This window comes from Cebidichthys violaceus, unplaced genomic scaffold (genome assembly GCF_023349555.1).
Source record: "Cebidichthys violaceus isolate CVI_PGR_0920_01 unplaced genomic scaffold, fCebVio1.0.p SCAF_13, whole genome shotgun sequence".
NCBI classification, from domain to species: Eukaryota; Metazoa; Chordata; class Actinopteri; order Perciformes; family Stichaeidae; genus Cebidichthys; species Cebidichthys violaceus.
The window spans coordinates 842,383-865,000 of record NW_027176296.1 but is presented as its reverse complement, the minus strand read 5'-3'; the positions used below and the strand labels follow the sequence as shown (position 1 = coordinate 865,000).

The following is a 22,618-nucleotide window of genomic DNA, read 5'->3' as shown; positions in this document are numbered from 1 at the left end:
GAAGAAGGGGGGAAAACTAGAAAGAAAATCTTCCAGGTGGAGTCCTATATCCTTGTCAACTGAACGCTGTCTGGTCCTCTCCCGTTCACACACACGCACACACACACTGTCCCGCTCTCCTGCCACTCTCCTCTCTGTCTGAGCTGGCCTGCTTCCTTTCACTGCCTTAGGCAGGCTCGCTCGTATACTCCCAGTCTCCCTCCCTCCCTCCCTCCCTCCCTCCCTCCCTCTCTCTCTCTCTCTCCCTCTCTCTCTCTAGCTCTCTCTCTCTCTCTCTCTCTCCCTCTCTCTATCTCCTTCTCTCTCTCTCTCTCTCTCTCTCTCTCTCTCTCTCTCTCTGGATGATGTCATTGGGTCTATTAGCCCTGCCCTGCCCAGCTGCTCTCTGACTGTATTAGCTAAAACACATCTGCCTGAACCGCAGTCAACCTCTCACACATACACACACACACACTCTCTCTCTCTCTCTCTCTCTCTCTCTCTCTCTCTCCACAGAGAACCTATTTTTCAATATACTGTAAGAGAGATTCTGCAAATGTATAACCTGTTTTAGTATGTGTTAATCGTGAGGCTCAATTAGCAGCAGTATTTCAAACCGTTAAAATTGAACAATGCTATCACTGTATAAATTTGAGACAACTTCAAAATGCAATGATATTAAGATATAAATACAATTACTGTTGAAGGGTCACTCGGAGAGTCCACTTTCTATTCTCTCTCTCTAGATGATAAATATTGAATTTGAAAAGACATTAAACAAAACTAAAAGCTAAATATGAAAAATAAGCAAGCACTCCTGGTACCCTACTATCAATGTATTTTGTTCATTTTTTTATCTATGATTTTATATCTATCAATAATGTATTTTACGGTAAGCATCAGCCCTAATCAGACTAGGAATGTTTTTCATGAGGGCTCAAAATGTGCAATGTACCGTAGAGTTTTAATGAAATACAAAACAGAAATAATAATTAGAATATGGATTGTGAATGTGAGTAAATGTACTGGGTTATGAGTTCCATCTCATTAGTTAGAGTGTATTTTGTGTGCGCGCGCGCGCGTGTGTGTGTGTGTGTGTGTCTCTCATCCGTCTCCCCAGGGAGCAATCGGCCATTCCCAATCAAATCACTTCCACTCTGATTTCCACTCACAATTATATTTGCACCGTACACAGAGGTAAATAAAGCAGGATTCTCAGTGTGAAACAAACTGAGTTAAGCAGGTTTTCTCTTTTTCTTTTTTTTTTTTGGGGGGGGGGGGGTTGGTCAAATCATGCACACATGGTGAGAGCAATGTCTGCACTGGTTGTGAAATAACCCAATAGTCAGAGTCACCTGTTACGCAAAAAGAGGGGCCGCAGACAAGGAACGGATCGTTATGTTCCTTTATCAACTGCTTAATTCAATCCAGCCAGTTATTAATTAATTGAGTGCAACAATCAGGTTGTCTGTCCAATACAATGTGACAGAAGGACAACACAGTAAACAACCTGTAAACAAACAAACTGCGCTGATCGAAATAGGTTTAAATTGTGCACTACAGTGACCGCTACACTGTAACATTAGTAAACTTAAAAGTCATTTAGAAAGACATCAGGAAACTTACCAATATATCAGGCTCTAAGGAGAAAGAAGATGAAAAGAATCCAGCCCAGTGAATGTCCAATGACTTTTTATCAGAGAACAGCAATACTTCACACAGCACACATGAGCTGCATCTATGGTTGAATAAGAGAATGATTTCAATCCACTAGTCAGGAAAACTCATTACAACAAACCACACTGAGACAAGCAAACTACCACCACCGCTGCCATCCCACCTGCCTCCATGCAGCCAATCGGCTCCTGTTTGTTTGCTAGAGTATAAGAAGTTACTGATAAACCAGATGCTGCATGTTGACAGATGCACAAGTAAGCTGGCCTTTCCTCTATATGTCCTGTCCCCTTTTCTGTGAGGAAAAAAACTAAATACCTGCTCTGGCAACATACTCTACTCAAAAGAAAAACAGATATGAAGTCATTATTATTTCAAAACCAAATGAAATAAATGCGCTTTAAAGAAATAGATACAAGAGCAACCATTTGAAGATGATACTATAGGTTTAATTGCCATAGATAACAATATATTACTCACTTGCAGCTGATCAGTCAACTACACTATCATGTTCTGTATGTGAAGAGTTAACATATGTGCTTCCTGACTCTGGTAGTTTGCATATACAAGTGGAACACACCATGCTGTGAATACACCACCACTCATTAGCAGCCATTACCTTGACAACAGTGATTACCACATAGGTTACTTACTTCCAACAAGATAATCCTTAAACTCCTTTGTTTTGGTTAAAATGTAAAGAGAGAGTTTATTTTGCATGTACTTACAAAACATTTAGTGGGAAAGGTAATATGTTTGTGTAAGGCCCAAGAGAAAATATAAGAGATGACAGACGCTCTCCTTTGTGTATAGCTTATTATGGTGCCACAACAGTAATTACTGAAATATAAAGAATAAAAACAAACAAGTCAGTGGAAATAGGCCTATGTCACATATGCATTAGAGAGTGATCTATGTTCATAGCAAATTATCAAAAAATGTAATTTAAAAAATATCAAGTGACAAGACAAATTCAACTGGATCCAAATTTGGTAAAGATAACAATCTATAATTAATATAACTGAATGCATTACTAAAATAAGAGCTAGTGGTAAAGAAACATCGTTTGTGTAGGCTTAGTGCATGCACTTATTATATGCACCATCCATGAATGCAACCAAATTGAAAGTAAAAGTTAAATAATTTAATAAATTAAATTAAATCGAAACTTGCTAAGCTTGGGGGGGAAAACGAATGATGATAATGTAAAGACCAATGCAAGCTACATTGATGGGCTATATTTAGAAACACTGTATTCCATTAGGGTTCATGTTAGATGGATTTCCAGCTAAATGTTATCCAACCGTCATTCGCAAACTCACTGAAGGCTAAATGTATTTAGGAATTATGTATTCGCTTTGTATACCCACTGCCTGTAACGCTTAGGATTAATATTTAACTCTAAATCCGAAATGTCCCGAAAATGGCAATTGTTGTTTTCACCACCACCGAGTGCCTTTTTTATTTCAACCCGGGCACCTCCCACCTACAGTCCGTAGAGCTCCAGTCGTAGCACGAGAACACGCTCCAGCACCCCGGGCAAAAAACCTCGTTGCCCCGGAGTAACGACGTAAGAAAGATTCGCAACGTGGCAGAGAGAGTATACAGATGAAGGACCCCTCTGCACTTCAATGAAAAGTCTTGGCGAAGTACTAGATACGTTTTCAAAAATACAGACAATATCTTCCTTTTAAACGTCTAAGACTTATTTGAACTATATGGCACAAAACTAAAACTTAAGATAATTGCGTGAATGTGTGTTTTTGAATAATTTACGGGGAAATACACACACTTTTTCGCAAAGTAGTGCTTCCCCGTTGAAGAGTCGTGCTTTTCACATCCGAGTGGTTCATCTTTTCAAACATGGACGATCTAGCTCGGTGGGAAGTCCACGTGCTGCTGCTTTCACCAATCAGGGACATGCGGGTAACCGTTGGGTTTTGAATTGTCCTCTGAAAACAGCGGCAGATGACAGCAGCTTCGTTATTGCTAAGTTAGTGAGCTAAGCTACTTCACATCACCCGAAACAGCTCTCTGGAATTCAGCTTTGACTGCTATCACCGACGAAAGATGTCGAAAAAACAAATTTACTACTCTGACAAGTACAACGACGAGGAGTTTGAATACAGGTGTGATTAACTAGCGTGTTTAGCTCTAGTTAAAAGTCCGTTATTTTGTGTTCAGCAACTGTTAACTTTAGTTAGCTTAACGTCAAATTACGGTAAGATTGGGTAGGCTAGCTAACTTTAACACTGCTGACCGTAACGTTAACGTATGCTGGCTAATGGGTAATAAAGTAAAATACAGTAACGTTACAAAGTATGTAAGTTGATTTAGTTTAGCATTAGAGTTACGTAACGCAAAATATTTGTAAATAGCTAACAGTTAAGCTAACAAAAACACTCTTGAGCCACTTACAGCTAATAGCACGAGCTATGCTGACTGTTAGGTTACATTAACGGTGACGTCAATATTTGTACATTATTAGTTTCATGAGGACCTAGCCGTCAACGTTCGCTATCATTATATGAAGTTACCTGAAACAGTCTAGTTGACTTACTTCTTGACCAACCCTAAAATACGTTTCTGGTTCCTAGTGGATAATTCTTTGCTGTTTTTCTTTATCGTCCCATAGACATGTGGTGCTTCCAAAGCAGCTGTCTAAACTGGTGCCCCCCACCCACCTGATGGCAGAAGACGAGTGGAGAGGACTCGGGGTGCAACAGAGCCAGGGCTGGATTCACTACATGATACACAAACCAGGTCAGTATGCACTTATATCCACATGCATATTGTAGGAGCTAAAAATATTGCAATCATCCCTTCTGTCCATGCTGGTTGAGAAGAAGTCCTTTCTTACCAGGTGTCTACAAGATATGACAGAAATAATCTAGTTCTGTGCTAGATGCACCCTAAGGCTCAGCCAAAGGAAATATATGTTTTTGTATGGTTTCAGCAGTCTAAATTAGTCTCATCAAATGGGTATTTCCAATATTACAGTATTTCTAGAACAAAAGTCCCCTTTGTGTTTATGCCACTTCCCTGCTGCTCAGCAAAAAAAACAGTGTAGAGGAATGGAATGATGGGATTTTGTATTTAAGACTGTTCAAAAATACCTCCTTTTAGCTTTAGCTCAGCTGTAGAGTGCAGTTTTCACACAGAAGGACTGTGTGTTTTGGCCACAATCTCTTACGTTGTGGTCTGCCGCAAAAGGATCTCTTCATGACCAGTATAGAGAAAAGGAACGATTGCAGGGACTGGTAACTCTTGTTTTACAACACATGTACATCAGCATGTGAGTATTGTATTAAGGTAGTCGTGAAAAATATCTGAACTGTGCCGTTAGACTGCCATGAAACTTCCTGCACACAGCTGTGTGCATGAAGGTACACGGTATAGTGTAACCACTGTACAGATGATGCTGACAGATACTTCCTCTTTGCTTTACTCTCCAGAGCCACACATACTGCTTTTCAGAAGACCTCTCCCAAAGGATTAAATGGAAACCTGTAAAGTGCCTGCTATCATCTTTGCTGATTTGTATTGTCTATGAACCATACATCTCTCCTACATACTATCTACATATGTTCTAATGTATTGTGTAGAAAAGCCTTGGTTGTATTGTGTCTTTTGTCCTTTCAAACTCCCTCAATTTTTAGAGGTAATGAGAGGCAATCGGCTTGATTCCACTGTGAATGATAACATTATAAACAACATGAAAGTGAAAGTTTGCCTGTCAATTGTACATTTTAAATGCATTTTTTAAATGTCTTTTGATGCCATTTTTATGATTGATTTATTTACTGAGTATCGGGCAGGCATAGTTTTTGTTTTGTTTTTTTTTCCTTTCCTCAAGCCCATTACTTTCCCAAAAGAGCTTTCTATGTTTTTCCTATTCTTTAAACTTGTGTTTGTCATGTACATAATATTATTTCGAGATGTTATAAATGTTGACTGAGTCATGGTTGATTCAACACTTTCTTTGTTGCTGAAAGAACAAATTAAATGTACTTCTTCACATTAGCTATGTTTGCTCATGAATATTTCTTTCTACCAGAACACAGAATTATGTTTTCTGTGTGATGATGGTCAGTCGGAAACATTGACAACCAGTGGAGTAACAAATTCGGAGTGTCTGATGCCCAAGGAGTAGGCTGGGGCCCGAGCCTTGTGAACTGTCACTTTCTCTGGATTATAAGTCCCAGGACCGGGTTTGTTGGTGGCATCTCTGGGTAAACCGTGACGTCCCAGCATGGAAAAGGCCGGCTTTCTGGGTAGATAAACACTTGGGTCCGTACTGTTGTACCTGCAAGGCCCTGGCGTCTGGGCTAAATCCACAGAGGGTCCCCCTGTGCTGTAAGTACCTGACATTGTGTAACTTGCGCTGGCTTGCTTGTTCGGGACTTGAGGGCCCATTAGCGGAGGCAGACAGTACTTGTTAGGAGCCGGTACTGAGTCGACACTCCGGTACTGTGAACGAGACCCCATTGTGTAAGACGGTGGTCTGCGCTGGAGGCTGCATGGTGGGGTTTTCTCAGGGCTGTATGCACCCGGTCCAGGTGTCTGGAATAGCTCCTCTAGTGAACAGAAAACGGTTGAATAATACAAACCATCAACTCAACAACATATGGTCGAGTAGCATGCTTAGTGTGGTTCAGATTTTCAGTTGGAACAGCTGACACTGGATCTGTAGAAGTAGGTTCAAAAACACGTCTTTGTTCAAGGGTTCATCCTTTCAAATAACGGATAAGTTAATTTGGTCTTAGTTTAAGATGCAGCATTACAACGTATTTGAAACAAAATGTGCACTGAAAACAACAGTTATTTGCCTGTTATGAAGAGGAACTTACTCTGTGTTTTCACTCGGCCCAACATGGAGTATGCAGGTGTGACGGCCCTTCCGAAACGAGTCATTTTTGCATCAATGTGATACTGTGGCCCTGGACTTGAGTCTACACAATACACTGCAGGGAAAGTAAACATATATGATCAAGTCAATATATAATATCTGCTCTGTCGGTTTGGTTTGATCATGCAGTGGTCCTAAAATAAACTGGCTAGAATGAACATAAGGTGAGAAACTACAGATTAATGAAGCATTGTCTCCCCCTACTGGCTCGTATTTAACATTACATCACTGAGGATATATAATGTGACTTGGGGTCATGTGTATTTAAGGATATTAAATTTAAAAAAAAGAATAATCTCTCTACAGCTATGTAGCTACATGAGAACCTAAAAGTTTGAGAAAGAGATGAACTCACTGGTGTCGCTCATCCTGCCATGGAAGGAATAAGCAGGGCTAGTCGTCTTGGTGAAGTCGTGGCCCATGAATCCAACGGTGGGAGGAAGCCCATAGCGCCCGGGCCCCGGCCCTAGAGACGTGGGGAGTTAACACAGAGGTGTACGGCCGACACATTATACGACATTAAACATGTTCACAGTGCACAAGTGACACCGTTGTGTTAGTGTTGTTGTGTTAATAAGTGCAATGTACGCAAATTTGCTAAATGACAGAATGTTACATAACTCAGAATAATTGTGACCTCTTATTTGACAATCTAATAAACTCAAGTATGAGGCAAGAATGATCTGCGTCACCACACCTCATAGTGTACAAGTGTTTGGTGGCATTTTTCACAGAGAGGAGCGAGTCCTGGCAGGTCTGCACACTGAGACATCCTCTACTCTGCTCAAGTCAGTGTTCCCACTTTGAAATGATGAAATACCAAATGACCAACTGCAACATGATAGTCATGCCTTTAGACAGGATGTACAGTTTTAGACACATGAATTTACACAAGTAAAAAAAAAAAAAAAGGTTTCTACAAATGAACTTACCTTTTTCTCTTGCTGCTATTAATGGGTATTTTTTCTCCATTTGACTCTTTGTAGAGGCGACGAATACTTCAGGAGTCGCTCAGTAGCAGCAATACTACTAAAAACATTCACACAGCATGTCAGCTGCCTGAAGAAATATTCATTGACAATTCTAATCCCATAAAAACAAAACCTTAAATGCAATGTTTTTTGCACCTTACCACAGACAGTTCCCCCTTTTAGCCAGCACCGAGGCCGACTGCATACTTGGAAATGCAGCCGTTAGAGGAGCACCTCACTCCATGTCCGTCTTGGTGGTCTTTCTTCAGATACCACAGTATTCTCCAGGATCGAGCGCCACTATGTCCAAGCTGGCAGTGAAACCCAGACCCCCTTGATGGTCCAGAATCAATCCCTAATTTCCTCTGAAACAATCAGGAAACCTGAGACGCATAATAGGTATCAAAGTGTCAACAGCGGAGCAGACTCTACGCTGGATAGGGGTTTTATCCATCTGCCTGCTTGTCCTTTTGTCCACCTGTGGGGGCTCGGACACATGAATAGCCCTTCCTCCACAGAGGTTGATGTAAAGGTGCACTCAGCTGGTACTTAGGAACAATGTCATCACTCCGATTCACTCATGTAATGCTAGCTCCCCCTGCAAACCATGAAACCAAGATCCCCCTCTCCCTCCTTTCACTCTTTCTGCTCATCGCAGTGTGGAGATGCAATATCACTCTTCAGCCATGCATGCAGTTGCCACAGAGACTGCTGTGGAGAGTTTGTTACGGCCCGGGTCCCGTGTTGTCACTACAGTAACGTTCGTTTCCTTTTAGACTGGAGAGGTAAGGCCTACAGCATCGGCTCAGAGCATATAGGAGAAGGGTTAGGTGTAGAAGTTCCATGACTTCACAAACACCTAACCCGTAAACTATGAACTACTGTCTGTACGCGCTCTCCATACACACTTCTTTACATTTATGAAAGTAGGAATGCTGAGGAAATTCATAGTTATTTCCATACATACTGTGTATTCCTCAAACACATTTATAAAGCCCCAAACACAGCAGGGTCACATGTCAGGGCAGCACACCTGGAGCAGTTACAGGCCGACTACCTTCATTTGTCAGGTAACCCTCTGGTTTCTCATCTTCATCTTAAGGGCGCACCGATTACCCAGATGCAGTAACAGTTTAGCCCTCTTTGATCTCCACTAGTCCCAGTGATGATTTGTAGTTGGGATTTGATGGACTCGTTTACAGGCCCGAGCCGCCCGTTGCCAGAGGCCACAGTAACTGAGAGGGTCGACAAGTGACATGTGCGGAAAACAAACATTAAACTTTAACAGGCTCCAACTCTCTCTCCGGGCTGCTGCTTAGGTAACCCGAATCTGTTGTTAGCAGTTATAACGCATATAGTACGGTGCACATACAAACCCAGAGACGTATGCAGCGTGTACCCGCCGATACACACACACACACACACACACACACACACACACACACACACACACACACACACACACACACACACACACATGTACATGCTTTCTGTCTAACGCAGAAGCTTGCCAGGGGTCACAGAGTCTGTTATCAAAGCAGTGGAGCAGCAGGGTTGTGATACAGCTGGCTGCTGACAGGAAATTATCTCCAGACTTAACTAGCCTTTCAAAGGAAATGGAGCAACGCAGCTTTCATAAACTGCATCTCCTCTGCTAGTGGAGCAGACACATCTACTGTGCTGCATCTGCAGAGATCGCATATGCAATTTATTACAAAAAGTAACAAGGGACAAGGCATTTCTTCCCTTCAGTTATACAAAGTGTAATTGCACAAGTTATAACAGAAGGAGTAAGAGTAACAAAGGGCAGAAGCCAATGACTTAAACCCAGGTAAGCCATTAATGACTGGACACATGAGCAAGTCTAGTCTGCTTATTAACCACAGCATCAAAACCTGAGAGTATAAAAGGCGACAAAACCAAAACCTTGGATTGTATACAAATTTTATTCTCGTTTGTTTTAAAAAGCACAAGTTTTGATATGAAGAGGGGCTACATTGAATCAAATTTGGTACATTTACAGAAATTCTAAACTTCATTCTTGATTTTTAAGTTGATTGCTTCACGAATCAAAATTTAACAAAAACAAAATAGCTTATGAACTGTACAATCAAATCTCAAGGTAGGTAAGGTGAAAGGCGACTTGAGAGTAGATGATGTTGGTGTCTCGGTGCGACAGTTTCAGAAACGTTTGGGCTGGTGTGTCCTGGTGGACCAGTTTGAGTCGGTCAGAGACCTTTGTTACATGTCAGTCCTCTTCTCTTTCTTTGTTTCCTGTCAATCTCCCCTGTGCTGTCTAATATGAAAAACATTTGAGCTTATGTTTCTGTAAAGCATATGGTTAGCATCTGTCTTTTACCAGCAGGATACCAGCACAGGAATTTCATCAAACATTTCAATAATTGGGTTAAAGCTTGCTATGAAAGGGAAAAAAAGCCTTTGACAGCACATTGCCTTTTGTTTGAACTCAAAGAACCACAAGGGCAGAAAGTAGACTGTATGGGCGGGCAATGACAAAAAATAAAAATTAAAATGATATGACCTCTAGCTACAAATAAATACCACAGATAGAAAATATAACAAAATATTTTGCTTAAAGTCAGGTGTAATTACAAACATAAATACTTGATTATTTCTTCTAGTGATTATAAAGGCAGTACAGTGAATAACAAAGACGCTATGGTGCCTATTGGTGACCAGGAGTCTGGAGGAAGAAGAGTAAAAGTCTGGAGGACACTACTTTAATAGCAGTCGCACACAGTCACATCCAACCACACACACCAATGTAGGAATGCATCCACACAGTCCCCATTCATCTCACAGCTAAAAACACACTCTCTCATTCTCCAGACTCCATCATCTCTTCCCTTCAGGCTGAGCAAGTCCCAAGTCTCTCTTCTCTTTCCATTCACTAGCATATTCACAAATAATGTACAATTTGGAGGTGGCTCACTCTGTGAGCGTTTCTGTGGACGACAAGAAAACGAAACAAACTGTCATTTTAAGACCATCTCAGACACTTTTAACACTTCTTTCACAGAACAATATAAATCTATGGAGAGGTTGTATAACTGCCCTACCGCAGCAAAAAGTTCTTTCTTTAAAGGTTCTCTACACGACATTCAGTGAACAACTATTTTCTATGTAAAGAGTGGAGTGTAGTGGAGTAATGTCTACCTGAGGAGAGAATGAAGTCCCTCTGTGTGCGATGTAAGCCGAGCTTCTCTGTGCTTTGTTTACATAGCCGGGCCGACAACATGCCTTTTAGTGCATGTGAGCGTGCTCCACTGGCTAGCTCATGGACGTTGCTCTGCACTGCGCAGCTGATAACAACGTCGCGGAAGCTTAGCACCTACCCACCCACCCTTTTGGTAAACACTGTTATCTGCGTCAGCACTGTTACAGTTGTTTGCACTGTTAGCGCTGATAGCACTGTTAGCTGCAAGCCGCCGGCTCAGGCGTCGCCATGTTGAGAGCTAACAGCGTTAACCTGGAGGGTAACCAGAGGGCGGGTGCTACGCTTACTTGCCTACGCCGTTGGTTGGGACGGTGCTGTAACCACCGTATGAGCACCGTACAGAATGGTGGCGATAAGCTAGCCAGTGGGGCATACACACACCGGGACTCACATGCACTCACATGCACTACAAGCAAACGCATGGCTGGACTGTGTGTGTAGACCTAAGAAGCTCGGGTTACAACACACACAGAGGGAGAATGACTTCATTTCTGCTCAGGTAGATATTACTTAGCTATAGCTTTACATAGCAAATAGTTGTTTGCTGCTATATTAATGTTTTGAATTTCAAATCTAGCACCTCTAACATTATTGCCTGGCAAAAAGGAAAGGAACTCGGCAAGTATCGAGAGACAGACCGGTGCATTGTCGGTTTTGGTCTTTTGACAGGATTTGTTGACAAAAAGAAACATACAGAAATAGATTAACACCAGAATATCCTTTAAGCTCGAGGCAAAGCACACTACAAACATGCCCGAGACCTAGAAACCCAAAGTCTGAAAAAAAGGCAACAACAATTCGTTGGAGCAGCTCCTACCATCGATCAGGGGTGTTTTTTGTGTCCAGTGTGGGAAGCTGGGTGTCTGCTTGTAGAAGCATCTTCTGCTCTATGACCTCCCCACCTTCAGGAAGGTGGAAAATGTCCCCCCCCTCTGCATCAGCAAGGAAAGGATCAGAATCTGGGTCGTATTCATAGGAGTAGTAGGACACCTCTGCCATGGACCCCTGCTCCTCTTCACCTGGAGAGATCCGGGACGGGGCGGAGATAATGGAGACACATTAAACCAAATGAGAGTTGGTAGAGAGGCCTTGACAAGGTTGCTATTGAATGGTTGATCACAATCTCTGTATGAACAAGTACAGAGATTTAGATTTAGTTGCTGAAGGGTAAAGAACTAAGCTTCATGGAGACTTAAAGGTACCCTTTTGAGTTTGTGGCCGCTAGAAAGTTACAGAGCAATGTTTTTACATATGGGTCTCTGTTTTGTCTGTTCTCGCACATGCGCACAAGAACGTTCACGCATGAAGTTGATCCGATACACATTCCTGCCAATGGTTTTGTACTATTCCACTGATCTGCAGGTGGTTGTAACGCGCAAAGTAACATAGCAATGCAGTAGGGAAGAAGAAGAGTTAAGAGAGAGGTTTCAAACCTTTAAGGATGTTACAGGTGTTTTATGAGGAAGAAAATACATTCAACATGTTTGTTAAACCCTTTAGGATACACACAAAGCTTTCTGGTGATGAACACTGGATACTTTTAACATCCTGTACATCTGAAGCTCTTGCAGCAATACCCCATCACAGACAGTAGGGGTCCCTCCCTGCTTAAAACATAGCAGGCTACCACAGACTCACTCTTTCAGATAAGAGTATAGCTTTATTAAATGTTTACTATGAGAATGTACTATGAGTCCACTTTAATTACATTTTACATCTTCAAAGTTTTAAGTGGAACACACTGGACTTTATGTTGTCTAAACACGCACACACAAAGAATATGTATACATTGTTAAAGAGGGAATTTAAAAGTGACTAAAGCGCGCATTCACATGACATTTCATCTCAAATGAAGCCTGCAAGCCCGTGTCTCCGTTATACTGCATGTTGTCTTCTGGTACAAGTTCACTAATAAGACAAGTCTGCACAGGGAAGCTAATTCCAGAGCTTCAGCTTCCTCCACCGTTCCAGTGGAAACTGTCAGCTCCTTGGCACCGGCCCGCCTTCACCTATTACACTCTCAGTGCACTTAGCGGGCATGTCGTCAACATTCTAATGGTTTACAATGACAGTGTTTTTACAGTACTTATTCAATCTAATCACCCCTGGGTTATCAAAATCAAGGCGAGTGTGTGTGTGCGTCTGTGTGGGCGTATTTGCCTGTGTGAGCATGCAATATGTGTGTGTGTGCATATATAGATATATACATATGTGTGTGAGTGCATAACAGCATTCCTGTGGTGAGTGTGAAGAGTTAGCTTTTGTACTACAGAGACCTTTGACTGAGAGCAGCTTTTTGGGCTGCAGCTACCGGGAGCTGCAGGCTGGGAAACAAGTCAGCGCAGGCTGTGCCACATCACACACACACACACACACACACACACACACACACACACCTGTACACAACTCAAAGATTCACATAGGAACACATGTAATCCACGCACACAGCATGCATGTGCAGTGTGCACACTTCTGCAACTTGTGAATGACTTGCAGTGCCTTTTCATGTTTGTGTTGCCAAATGCAACACAGCTACATCCTCCCCGCTGCACGCAGCCAAACATCCTATCAGGAATTCTCTGGCTGCCTCTCGGGAAGTGGCAGCTGATCTAAGCTCATGGCAGAGCAACAATCAAGCCTGCAGTGTGAAACCTATCCACCTATTTATCACACCGATTGTAGACATGATGTGGTGTCGGGGGAATGTGCTGCCACACACCCTACCTACGTATCTGCTTTCCTCTACTTTCTTCTCATCGTGTCTCTCTCCACCCTGCTCTTTTTTTTCTCTTTCTTCTTTCATCTTGTCTGCCGCTCATCCCTCTTTAACTTTCTCCCCCCCCTTCTCAGTTTTACATCCCCCCCAAACCCTTTCATCTCTTTGTCTCACACTCTTTCTTCCTTCTGCCCTTGTGAACTCCCTTTCTCCACATTACAAAAAAAAACACACGCAATTTACTAAAAATGTTTACGCATACAACATTTGTCATGCCTGAAATCTCGACCCTCTACATCTACATTCAGCTGACAGTAGTCCAGATTGACTTTTAATGGATGCATAGATTACATTTCTATAGCAATCAAAGCTGTAGCATTCAGACAAGGGAAGAAGTAAAAGCTACTGTAGAAAATACATAGAGTCGTGCTGCCTCTGCTGCTGGGTTCAGCTCAGCAGGCAGATGAGGGGAAGGTTGGAGCAAGAGAGAGGTGGATGGAAGGTAATGCAAAGCTGTGTATACGTAGGGAGAGGTGTGGTAGATGAAGTTACCTGTGTGTACAGGCGCTGAGGGCTGCTCAGTTTCCTGGTTTGCTATTGGTTGCCTGTCCTCCACCCCGGTCTCCACTGGAAATACAAACACATACAAACACACACGTTAGATTATTCACATTTACGCGGCCGCCACAGCAACTAGTAATGAATTCAACAGAGTTTCAGTGTTGCATAATCTAAATACTGCCCAGAAGCATTATCCATCCCACTGAGCAACACTTCTTGGCAAAACAATGATGATACACTCAGTCTCAACAGAAGCCTGTATTAAAATCTTTCCAAAAATAGCAGGGGCCAAACTATGGCCACAGGGACCGTGTGTGGAAACAAATTGTATCTTTTTCCTTTTCAAAACAGGGAAATGGTGGCAGGAATCGCCCCCGCACAACCATACACAAACAAACAACGTCAGGGAGCTCTAAACAAAAATACCATTCTTTTGATAATCTACAGCATGAACCACTTGGCACAAACTGAGGGCTTTTCCCACCAAAGTTTTGTCTATGCCTTTTCCCAATCTGCTCCACAACATGAAGGCTCCTTTGTTGTTGGGCTGCGCGTCGGAAAGGAATGTGACAAGGATTTCAAAGAGCTGGACAAAAGCACTCTGTCATTTGGAGAGAGCCCTGTAATACAGCAGAGAGCGAAAGAGGGTGTGTGGGGGGGGGGGGAGGCACGGCGGGTAGCTCTCTTCAGAAAACTCATCCAGTAATCAGCTCAACACCTGAACAGCTGTTTCTACAGCTTAGATCACAGCACACACACACACACACAAACACACACACACACACACACACACACACAGATGAGCACAGACACACTTGCACGTGCGAACCGACACATAGAGATGCGTGGACAATGGACATGTGGACAATTACACACACAACCACACGCACACACACACACACACACATGCTCACACACACACTCACACACACACAGAGTTATAGCCAAGCCAACGGACTGTATCCAATAACTCATACAGACACATACTTGTTTCTTCCAAAGGGAGGAAAAATTCTGGGACACACTGGTAATGTCTGTTACAGCCCACCTATTGTAGACCTGAACAAACAACACAGTTGATATGAGCTGCTCTTGGATACACAAATTTCTTTCAAAATAAAGTGAAATGCAGACATCCAAGCAATTATTTCCATCCAAGTCAAGTAGCATTAGCATGATAATCAGGCTCAATTGCCTTTTTTGTTTCACTTCATTCATTCAGCCCGACGTATTGTTCATGTTGGCCAATTTCCTGTTTTGTTTTGTCCTAACCAATCAGCAGCTGGATGCTGGGAGCACTGATCAAAGAAATATGTAGATTGAAGAGTTGGTTCTGTACATGGACGTACAACTGACGAATGTAGCTACCAGGTATTTAGCTAACTATGTAAGAAGATGACGCCCTCTTCTTAATCCTGTCTACTAAACTCTGATTGGTCGACGGCTTCTCCAACCAGAAGACCCATTTAAAACGTTAAACATATCTGAGATGGGGGTGGAGATTTAGAGGACTGGAACCATGTTTTGCAGCAGTGCAAGCAGCAGCATGAGTGAATTACGGAGCCTCAGTAGTTGTAAGGCCAAAGTCCAGGTGATGTCAGATGATGTGTGATGAGAGAGCTCTTACTGTGAGGACACTGGGACAGCGGAACCTGCTTGATGCGTGTCCCATTTCGACAGGCAAACACCTCCATCTGACACTGGTTCTGGTAGAGCTGGCCGTCCGACCCACAAACTGGCTCCCCGTCGTAACCGCAGTCCCTGTAGCAAGTGCAACGTTCAAACTGCTCCTCCTCCAGACAGCCAAACACATTGTTGCACTGGTTCGCCTGCACAAAACCTGCAGGGGACAAAACGTTTTTAGAAGACTGACGAAAGTGGAGTGTTCTCTGTGAATCTTTAAAGCGTAACATGAGTCTCACCTATCCACTGATTGGTTGAACTTTCCACCTCATTACAAGTGGGTCCATCACACAGCTCCCGTGCCAGCGGACTGCTCTCGCTGACGTTGTAAAACCGGGTGGCCTCAAAGGCTGCATGAAAAGCACAGACCCACACCAGCACGTTCACACATCCACACAGACAAAACAATGATGACGCTCTCCATAACTAGGTCATCAACTTCAAAGAAAAAAGATCCAATTTTCTACAAAAAAAGAAGCCACTTCATAGCTTGGTGAGTTTCTAAGTTTCCCTGCTTTTCAATTAAAGAGCGCTACTGCAGCGCCATGGTAGCCGAGTGGTTGAAGCGCATTCCATAAAACAGTAACGTCCCGGGCCAGTTGATTCCGGCCTTGTGACCTTTGTTGCATGTCGTCCCCATTTCTACACTGTCCTCAGTCGAATGAAGGCGAAAATCTATCTTTAAAAAAGCACTGCTTAAAATATTCATCAGATGCACACCTGGTTCGTAGTAGTCGTAGATCTTGACCGGAACAGGTGCTGTCTTGCCCACAATGTACTCCCTGATAGCTTGAAAGGCCACACATGTCATACACTGGCTGGGGATCTAAGAAGGGATGACAAACACAGAAAAAATATAAACTTACAAAAACACCCAGAAACACATACAAGTGAAGAGCAACGCAAATATGCATACTATTGCACTTTTACACACACACACACACACACACACACACACACACACAAAACCCTGTGCAAACACTGGTGGGTAACCCTCTCCTCATCCACCATCTCCACACATACAGTATTCTTTTAATGAGCTCTGACAGACCTCACCTCATCAAAGTAGAACAATACTTTTCTTCCATTCAGCTCATATCTCTTCAGACCCACTCGCTTGTCCATCAGCAGCTGTTGAGTAAGACAAAAGAAAAAAAATCAGGCTCAGTATGTAAAATAAAACACAAAACACAGCTGGACTCAAGAATATCTGTGCAGAGGCAGACTTGAAGATTCTGACCTAGGTTAATGCTGGAATTTGTTCAGACATTTTGTAGGGTATGTGTGTGTGTTTTATGTCCTTGGGTTAGTGGAAAATATCTTTTTAAATACTTCCCTCTCCTCTCAGTTGTTTCTAGCGTTACACGGTATCTTACCCACCTAAACTTTAACATGTTACACGGCAACGTCCTCTTTAAAAATATCAGTTTCACATAAATGCACCATTAATGCATACAAAATGAAAATGAGCCAAATACATCTCTCTTTCTTTCATGCATTATATCTATCTGGATCAAGGAAACTCTATGGCCGATGCTGAAAAGACTTTAGGCTGTAGCTGATTAAGAGTACAAAAGGACCATTCATGGACAAAGAGCACATGGCTTATAGTTAAGCCAGCTGGACATTTGATTCCAACATTAATGGACAACTAGTAGTCACGGACATGGACAATAGTAATCAGCACCAAGACGGACTGGACAGCTCCGTCTCATGCTAACCAGGGTTTATTATTCACTGAGAGTAAATACATCACAAAAACCCTGGATTGACTAAGGCATTGCTTGCTGCTTGCACTTGAATGTGCTCTGTGGGCCACAACTGGAATTGAAGCCATATGTACTCACCCATGACTGCATGACATGACTGCAGGGTGGAAAACGTACAGGTTACCAATCATGGAACTGGCTTTAGGCCTTCATTAGTTTAAATCAACAAGGGATCATAGCTTTCCTTTGAGATCGTCTGATCAGTGTTTCATACTTACAGAGTTCCAGGTATTTTGTGAACCTTGCTGATGAATGTATAGTTGGGTCAGACATGCATGACCATATCTAGTAAATATGAGTGTATGCATGAGTAATGGGGAAGCTGTTTGCTGCAAATGTGAGTATGTGCATAGAGAGCCAGGCAGAGTCAATTCCCCCCACGGGGTGATTTTTCATTCTGTCAAAGGTGGCAGCCTTTGGACAGCAGGAGTTTATGAGGTGCTCAGCCTGAGCTGGCGCCACTGAGACACGCACACACACACACACACACACACACACACACACACACGCTCGTTCTCTCTCTCTCTCTCTCTCTCTCTCTCTCTCTCTCTCTCTCTCTCTCTTACACACACACACACAGACGCAAACACTACTCAACTGGCCTCTCTGTTTACGAAAGTATTGTTTGTCTATCTAGCAACTACACATTGCCAATGAACTCCCTTAGCTCACATGTTATACCCACGGTGTGTTCTGGATCGTTAGACAAAGCTCATTATATTGGGGTGATAAGAGGCAATGACTGTGGCAGCTCCCAGTCAGTGACTTGACATCATTCACGACTACAGCTTCCATGAAAGCAACTAGACATGACTGTAGAAGCCAAGCTTGCCACCATAAATTGAGGAATGTAAGTGGCAGTCGGGCAGGCAGCAGTAAAACTCCGAGGGAGGCCAGCAGGGGTGTAAACTGAGCTTGTTAGCCACTACAACTTGGGTCAGCCTCAACTGACACACTCACAGGAGTGTACATGTGTACATATGTGTGCGGCGCTTAACATCTCCCCAGGTAGCCAGAGAGGTGGCTCTTTTAGAGGTGGAAGCCTGCAGACTGAGGCCCTATAACTGTGTAGTAATGAAGGACAGGCCTCTGATGGGTGGCTGGGGAGCTGACCTGGATTCAGGCCTTAAGCTAATCATCTCTTTCTCTCGCTCTCCATCAGCAGAACCCATCCCACGTATGTTACTCCTTTAATCCAGTCCTCTGTTTATTACAGTATACCTGGTCTCTTGCCTTTGTCTTTTACAAACTATACAACGTCTGTATCGTACAGGGCCCAAAGAGGTGTGTGTATTTGGCCCAAAGAGGCCCGACAATCTTTGACCCTGAGACACTGTAACTCTACGGTCGGCTGGTCCTTCTCTTATCATACCCAAAAAAACACCACCATAAAAAGGACCCTCACCTAATGGTCTTTCCATTGCCTATGACACATTTAAACACATGAGGACACACGTGTGTAACACGCAGCACTAAGAGGGGCCCGTCCCATTTGAAGTAAGTCTTTAGGAACTGTCCATTTGCTTACAACAATGGACAGTGGACAATGGAGCGTGCCGCTTTCCCTCCTCCGACTAATATTTACACAACACGCTCCACTGTACCACAGTAAAAATATCCATATCTAAAGTATCTGTGCTTATGCGAGTATGTTGAAGGATGCATCCTGTGTGAGTGTACACATGAGTCGGGGGTTTGCAAAGGAGTCTGCAAAGGAAGTCTGATGAATTCCATGACATACTGCATTTCCGTCAAATAGCCTCCAGATGTGGACACATCTGTCTCTCTTTCCACCTGCCTTTCAGTTTGGGCACTTACCTGACTACTTCCACTGCTTGTCTAACAGTCTGTGAGCCACTTAAATCTTGGATATTAATGTGATTACATACCCTCTCTAGACTTTCAACATCTGCTCGGAAACCGGAAATCATGGGAACATCTATGACGGCCATGTTGGACGATCCTGAATGGAGCCACCTACACAGAGAGTTTGGGGTCAGGGTGAAAATGATTAGAAGCAGAGCTGTGCATTTGTGGAACGCCAGCTTCTTTCCTGTTATGTAGTTTTTGTGCTGTACCTGGCACAAACTTCTAAGGAGATGTGGAAGTCCATTTTGTCCTGGTGGGCAGCTGGGTCGTCGTCATCGATGGGCGCCCGCCGCTTCCGGTTAAGCTCAGAGCGGTTGTCAGCACGGCTCCGGGAGCGCGAGGTAGGATGACGGGAAGACGAGGAGGAGGGGGGCTGCAGGTGTCGCTCCTGAAAAGGCTCTTTCAGGTCCACCTTGAGCTGGAAGGCTGGCTTGGACACTGGGTCAGGTAGGTTGTAAGACACATCAATCTACAGACACACAGAGAGCAGCGGGCAGGTTTTTAAGAAGGATATCCATGAAATTAAGACTTTATATGCTGGAAAGGAAAACATTTAAGATGGCCAGAATTTGCAATCCTGGTAATGAAATTTGCTTTTCATAAACACCACATTACAAATATCACTTTGAAAGGACTGGCTAATGCCTACTGAATGGACGTTTACTAGTAGTTGTTTTGTGGTTTGAAATCCCTGTATTGTAAAGTTACTTTAGCCATTTAATTTGGTGCAAACATTCATGGTGCCCTAGATATAGCCTCACAGAGCCACGAGCATGGCTGTAGAGCTAGTCTTTAAGTTAATATTTCCCTGTGTGATTAGGACATTAGGTCTTGAGCTAGTACGAGGATATGACCAACAGCAAGCCGAGGCCTTGTAACATCCTGAGAGACGTACTGTGCGTCAAATTCGCTGATAGTTTGTTGTAATATCTGCTATCAAACCACGTTTTTATTTGTTGGCCAAAAAAAACTTTTGAATGAAGAAAAAAAATGATTAAATTTTGGCTTTAACATTTGGAAACACTATTGAGTTCCAATATTAAACACCTCTGGCCTTGAAAAGACTACAAAGTCAGAAAAAAAAGCAGTGCTTTAAAGCATAAACCACAAATCATATTCACCTGACACAAGGCATGCTTTCAGCAGACTACTATTTCAGCCTGAGGACAACTCACTGCTTTGACGCTCTTCTTAATTTCACTGAAGATTATTATTCCCAGAATCGTACACATTCTAAATAAATCATCCAGTCTGATTTGAGACCTTTGCAAAGCTACTAAATAATAATCCTGAGGCAAAGGACACATACTCATCACATACAGTGTGTCTACAAACACTACACACACACACAGGCAGGTCTCTTTGATTGCCCCACTCTTGTATTTCATTAGAGCCCAGGTGCTGCTGGCCTGAGGGGCTGTCAGAAGGCTGTGTTGACGGAGAGGTGCGGATGGAGGGAAAGTAGAGAGGGCGAGAGGTGTGAAGAAAGAAATTGTGTGTTTGTGTGTGTGTGAGAAACCTGCTGAGGAGAACGAGTTGGAAGACGTTTCAGGCGCTGGACGGCAGAGCACAACATCCGCTGCTGTAGCCGGCTCTGCCTCGGTCAAATCAAGTCATATCTCACATGCAGGTTTCCAAAAACGGGATTGTAAACACCACTGATCACCCGTGCTTTTTCAGTCATGCCTTGTTTGGTTTTTAAAGCCGACGAATGTTTAAACACAGGTGATAAGAAGAGAGGACAGAATATCATCCAACAAATAGGAAGAAGAATGATTCTGTTTATGAAAGAGGTTTTTGTTTGTCTGTGACAAGGTAGGAACTACACAGCATCCCGTCCAGGGGACCACAGAAACGATCAACACATTCCAAAACAACTGGCTAAACTCTACCAGACTACTCCAATTTAAGGGAGGAATTTAGGCATTATGGGACCACTGTACCGGCAGATTGTTGCTGTGAGCTGATGGAAGTATGCCGAGCATTATGGTTCCCCTTTGGACAATGTTTAAGACGGCAAATGTTTCTATTTTTGTGAGCGTGTTTTGTGTACTACAATACCTGCATGAGACAGCAGCCCTCTCCTTTAGCGCTGACAAAAAGGCCTGTGGGGATACTGGGGATCTGAAAAGAGAGAGAGAGAGAGAGAGAGAGACAGGAGAAACAAGAGAAACAAAGAAAGTCAGAGGGGGCAGGGAGAGGTGAATGAGTCATTTATCAAGTGAATGAATGCTGTAGGCTGCTGCACTGCCACTAGTGGTTCCCTGGCTACTAACCAGCAGGCCTTAATTGCCCCCAATTAAGCTGACACCACTAATCACAGTAGAGGAACATGCCCGGCAGAGAGAACGTACTGCACTCTCACCTGAACCACTCAGGCTGTCTGTTGGAGCACTTAACACACGCACGCACACAAGCGCACACACGTGCACACACACGCGCACTGACCTGACCTGAGGCCACAGTGCCCTGGCCAAGGAGGTGCGTGCCCACACTGTTAAATTTGTAATGCGTGGGCAAACAGGCCAATAAAACACACTTATAAAATAAACAGACCAACAAGGTGCTTCTGGGAAACCCAGCGCAGTTAAGCCTGGTTTGGTTTGGCAGCGTGAAAAGGTCCTGGCTACTAAACAAGCGGACATAGAAAGAGAGATTAATGTTTAATGCCAGAGACTGGCTCTGGTACATAGTTGCTCGTCAATCACTACAATAAAGAGGGAAAAGTTTCTACATTGCATTTCAGCGCTGGGGTTTTTCTAATGCCGCCTCTGAAGTGCTGGCAATCATTAGTAGAGAATGAATGATGATAAAGCGCTGTCAACCTGGAAGAACAATCTAAAATTAGCAGCATAGCAAATCGATTGTCGTGCCTCATCTGCACAAGAAATACAGTGCGGAGCCTGCTTGCCTGAAAGAAATGAATTCACTGTTTCCATGGATGTGGTTACCTTGGCACTCTGAAGGAGTTTCTGGTTGTCCCTGTTGAGTTCAAAGGTCTCCTGGAAGTCGAGGTTGGTGGAGGCCAGTGAGATTGTGAGGTTGACCCCTCCTACATAGGACAGGATGGCATACTCTGACAGAGCCTGCAGAGCTACACACGTGTCCTGCACAGGGGTTAAAGAAAAAGTAGCAACAGCTAAATTTTATTATTTATTTCTATATTTTTTTTAAACAGAGAAAAACTGTTTAATTTCATTAGCTCTTGGAATGATGTCGTTACAAGTGGCTGAACCAAAGGACAAAAGA

At 43.3% G+C, this 22,618-nt stretch overlaps 4 protein-coding genes across 4 annotated transcripts in view; 1 reads left to right on the top strand and 3 right to left on the bottom strand.

The window, feature by feature from the left end:
- The window catches only part of shc2 (SHC (Src homology 2 domain containing) transforming protein 2), a 17,005-nt gene extending 15,248 nt beyond the window's left edge, over positions 1–1,757 (bottom strand). The window contains exon 1 of the mRNA XM_068707233.1: positions 1,606–1,757. The gene's annotated coding sequence lies outside the window, so the exon portion shown is untranslated. The remainder of the gene's footprint in view (positions 1–1,605) is intronic.
- A 1,860-nt stretch (positions 1,758–3,617) lies between these two features.
- Positions 3,618–5,676, top strand: cks2 (CDC28 protein kinase regulatory subunit 2). The gene is made up of 3 exons (XM_068707096.1): positions 3,618–3,782; positions 4,289–4,416; positions 5,109–5,676. Exons 1-3 carry the CDS (start codon positions 3,724–3,726, stop codon positions 5,150–5,152), a joined length of 231 nt encoding a protein of 76 aa, XP_068563197.1. The 5' UTR covers positions 3,618–3,723; the 3' UTR covers positions 5,153–5,676.
- A 66-nt stretch (positions 5,677–5,742) lies between these two features.
- cimap1d (CIMAP1 family member D) lies at positions 5,743–7,534 on the bottom strand. Its single transcript, XM_068707095.1, has 4 exons — positions 7,495–7,534; positions 6,918–7,028; positions 6,504–6,617; positions 5,743–6,230 (listed from the first exon to the last, which is right to left on the bottom strand). The coding sequence occupies exons 1-4, from the start codon at positions 7,532–7,534 to the stop codon at positions 5,743–5,745; spliced, it is 753 nt and encodes a 250-aa protein (XP_068563196.1).
- A 1,926-nt stretch (positions 7,535–9,460) lies between these two features.
- The window catches only part of cpamd8 (C3 and PZP like alpha-2-macroglobulin domain containing 8), a 40,332-nt gene continuing 27,174 nt past the window's right edge, over positions 9,461–22,618 (bottom strand). Inside the window, exons 34-44 of the mRNA XM_068707231.1 lie at positions 22,321–22,476; positions 21,431–21,493; positions 19,579–19,838; positions 19,390–19,477; positions 16,788–16,862; positions 16,452–16,557; positions 15,971–16,081; positions 15,676–15,888; positions 14,040–14,114; positions 11,589–11,790; positions 9,461–10,499 (exon numbers count right to left, since the gene is read on the bottom strand). Of these exons, the coding sequence (XP_068563332.1) occupies position 10,499; positions 11,589–11,790; positions 14,040–14,114; positions 15,676–15,888; positions 15,971–16,081; positions 16,452–16,557; positions 16,788–16,862; positions 19,390–19,477; positions 19,579–19,838; positions 21,431–21,493; positions 22,321–22,476 (1,350 nt within the window). The 3' untranslated portion in view covers positions 9,461–10,498. The remainder of the gene's footprint in view (positions 10,500–11,588; positions 11,791–14,039; positions 14,115–15,675; positions 15,889–15,970; positions 16,082–16,451; positions 16,558–16,787; positions 16,863–19,389; positions 19,478–19,578; positions 19,839–21,430; positions 21,494–22,320; positions 22,477–22,618) is intronic.

Coding starts and splice junctions, on each gene's coding strand:
- cks2 (XM_068707096.1), top strand. CDS start 3,724: ATGTCGAAAAAACAAATTTACTACTCTGACAAGTACAACGACGAGGAG. Junction 3,783..4,288: donor GACGAGGAGTTTGAATACAG/GTGTGATTAACT, acceptor ATCGTCCCATAG/ACATGTGGTGCTTCCAAAGC. Junction 4,417..5,108: donor CTACATGATACACAAACCAG/GTCAGTATGCAC, acceptor TTTACTCTCCAG/AGCCACACATACTGCTTTTC.
- cimap1d (XM_068707095.1), bottom strand. CDS start 7,534: ATGGAGAAAAAATACCCATTAATAGCAGCAAGAGAAAAAG. Junction 7,029..7,494: donor AATAGCAGCAAGAGAAAAAG/GTAAGTTCATTT, acceptor CCACGTCTCTAG/GGCCGGGGCCCGGGCGCTAT. Junction 6,231..6,503: donor GGGCCGAGTGAAAACACAGA/GTAAGTTCCTCT, acceptor TCTGTTCACTAG/AGGAGCTATTCCAGACACCT.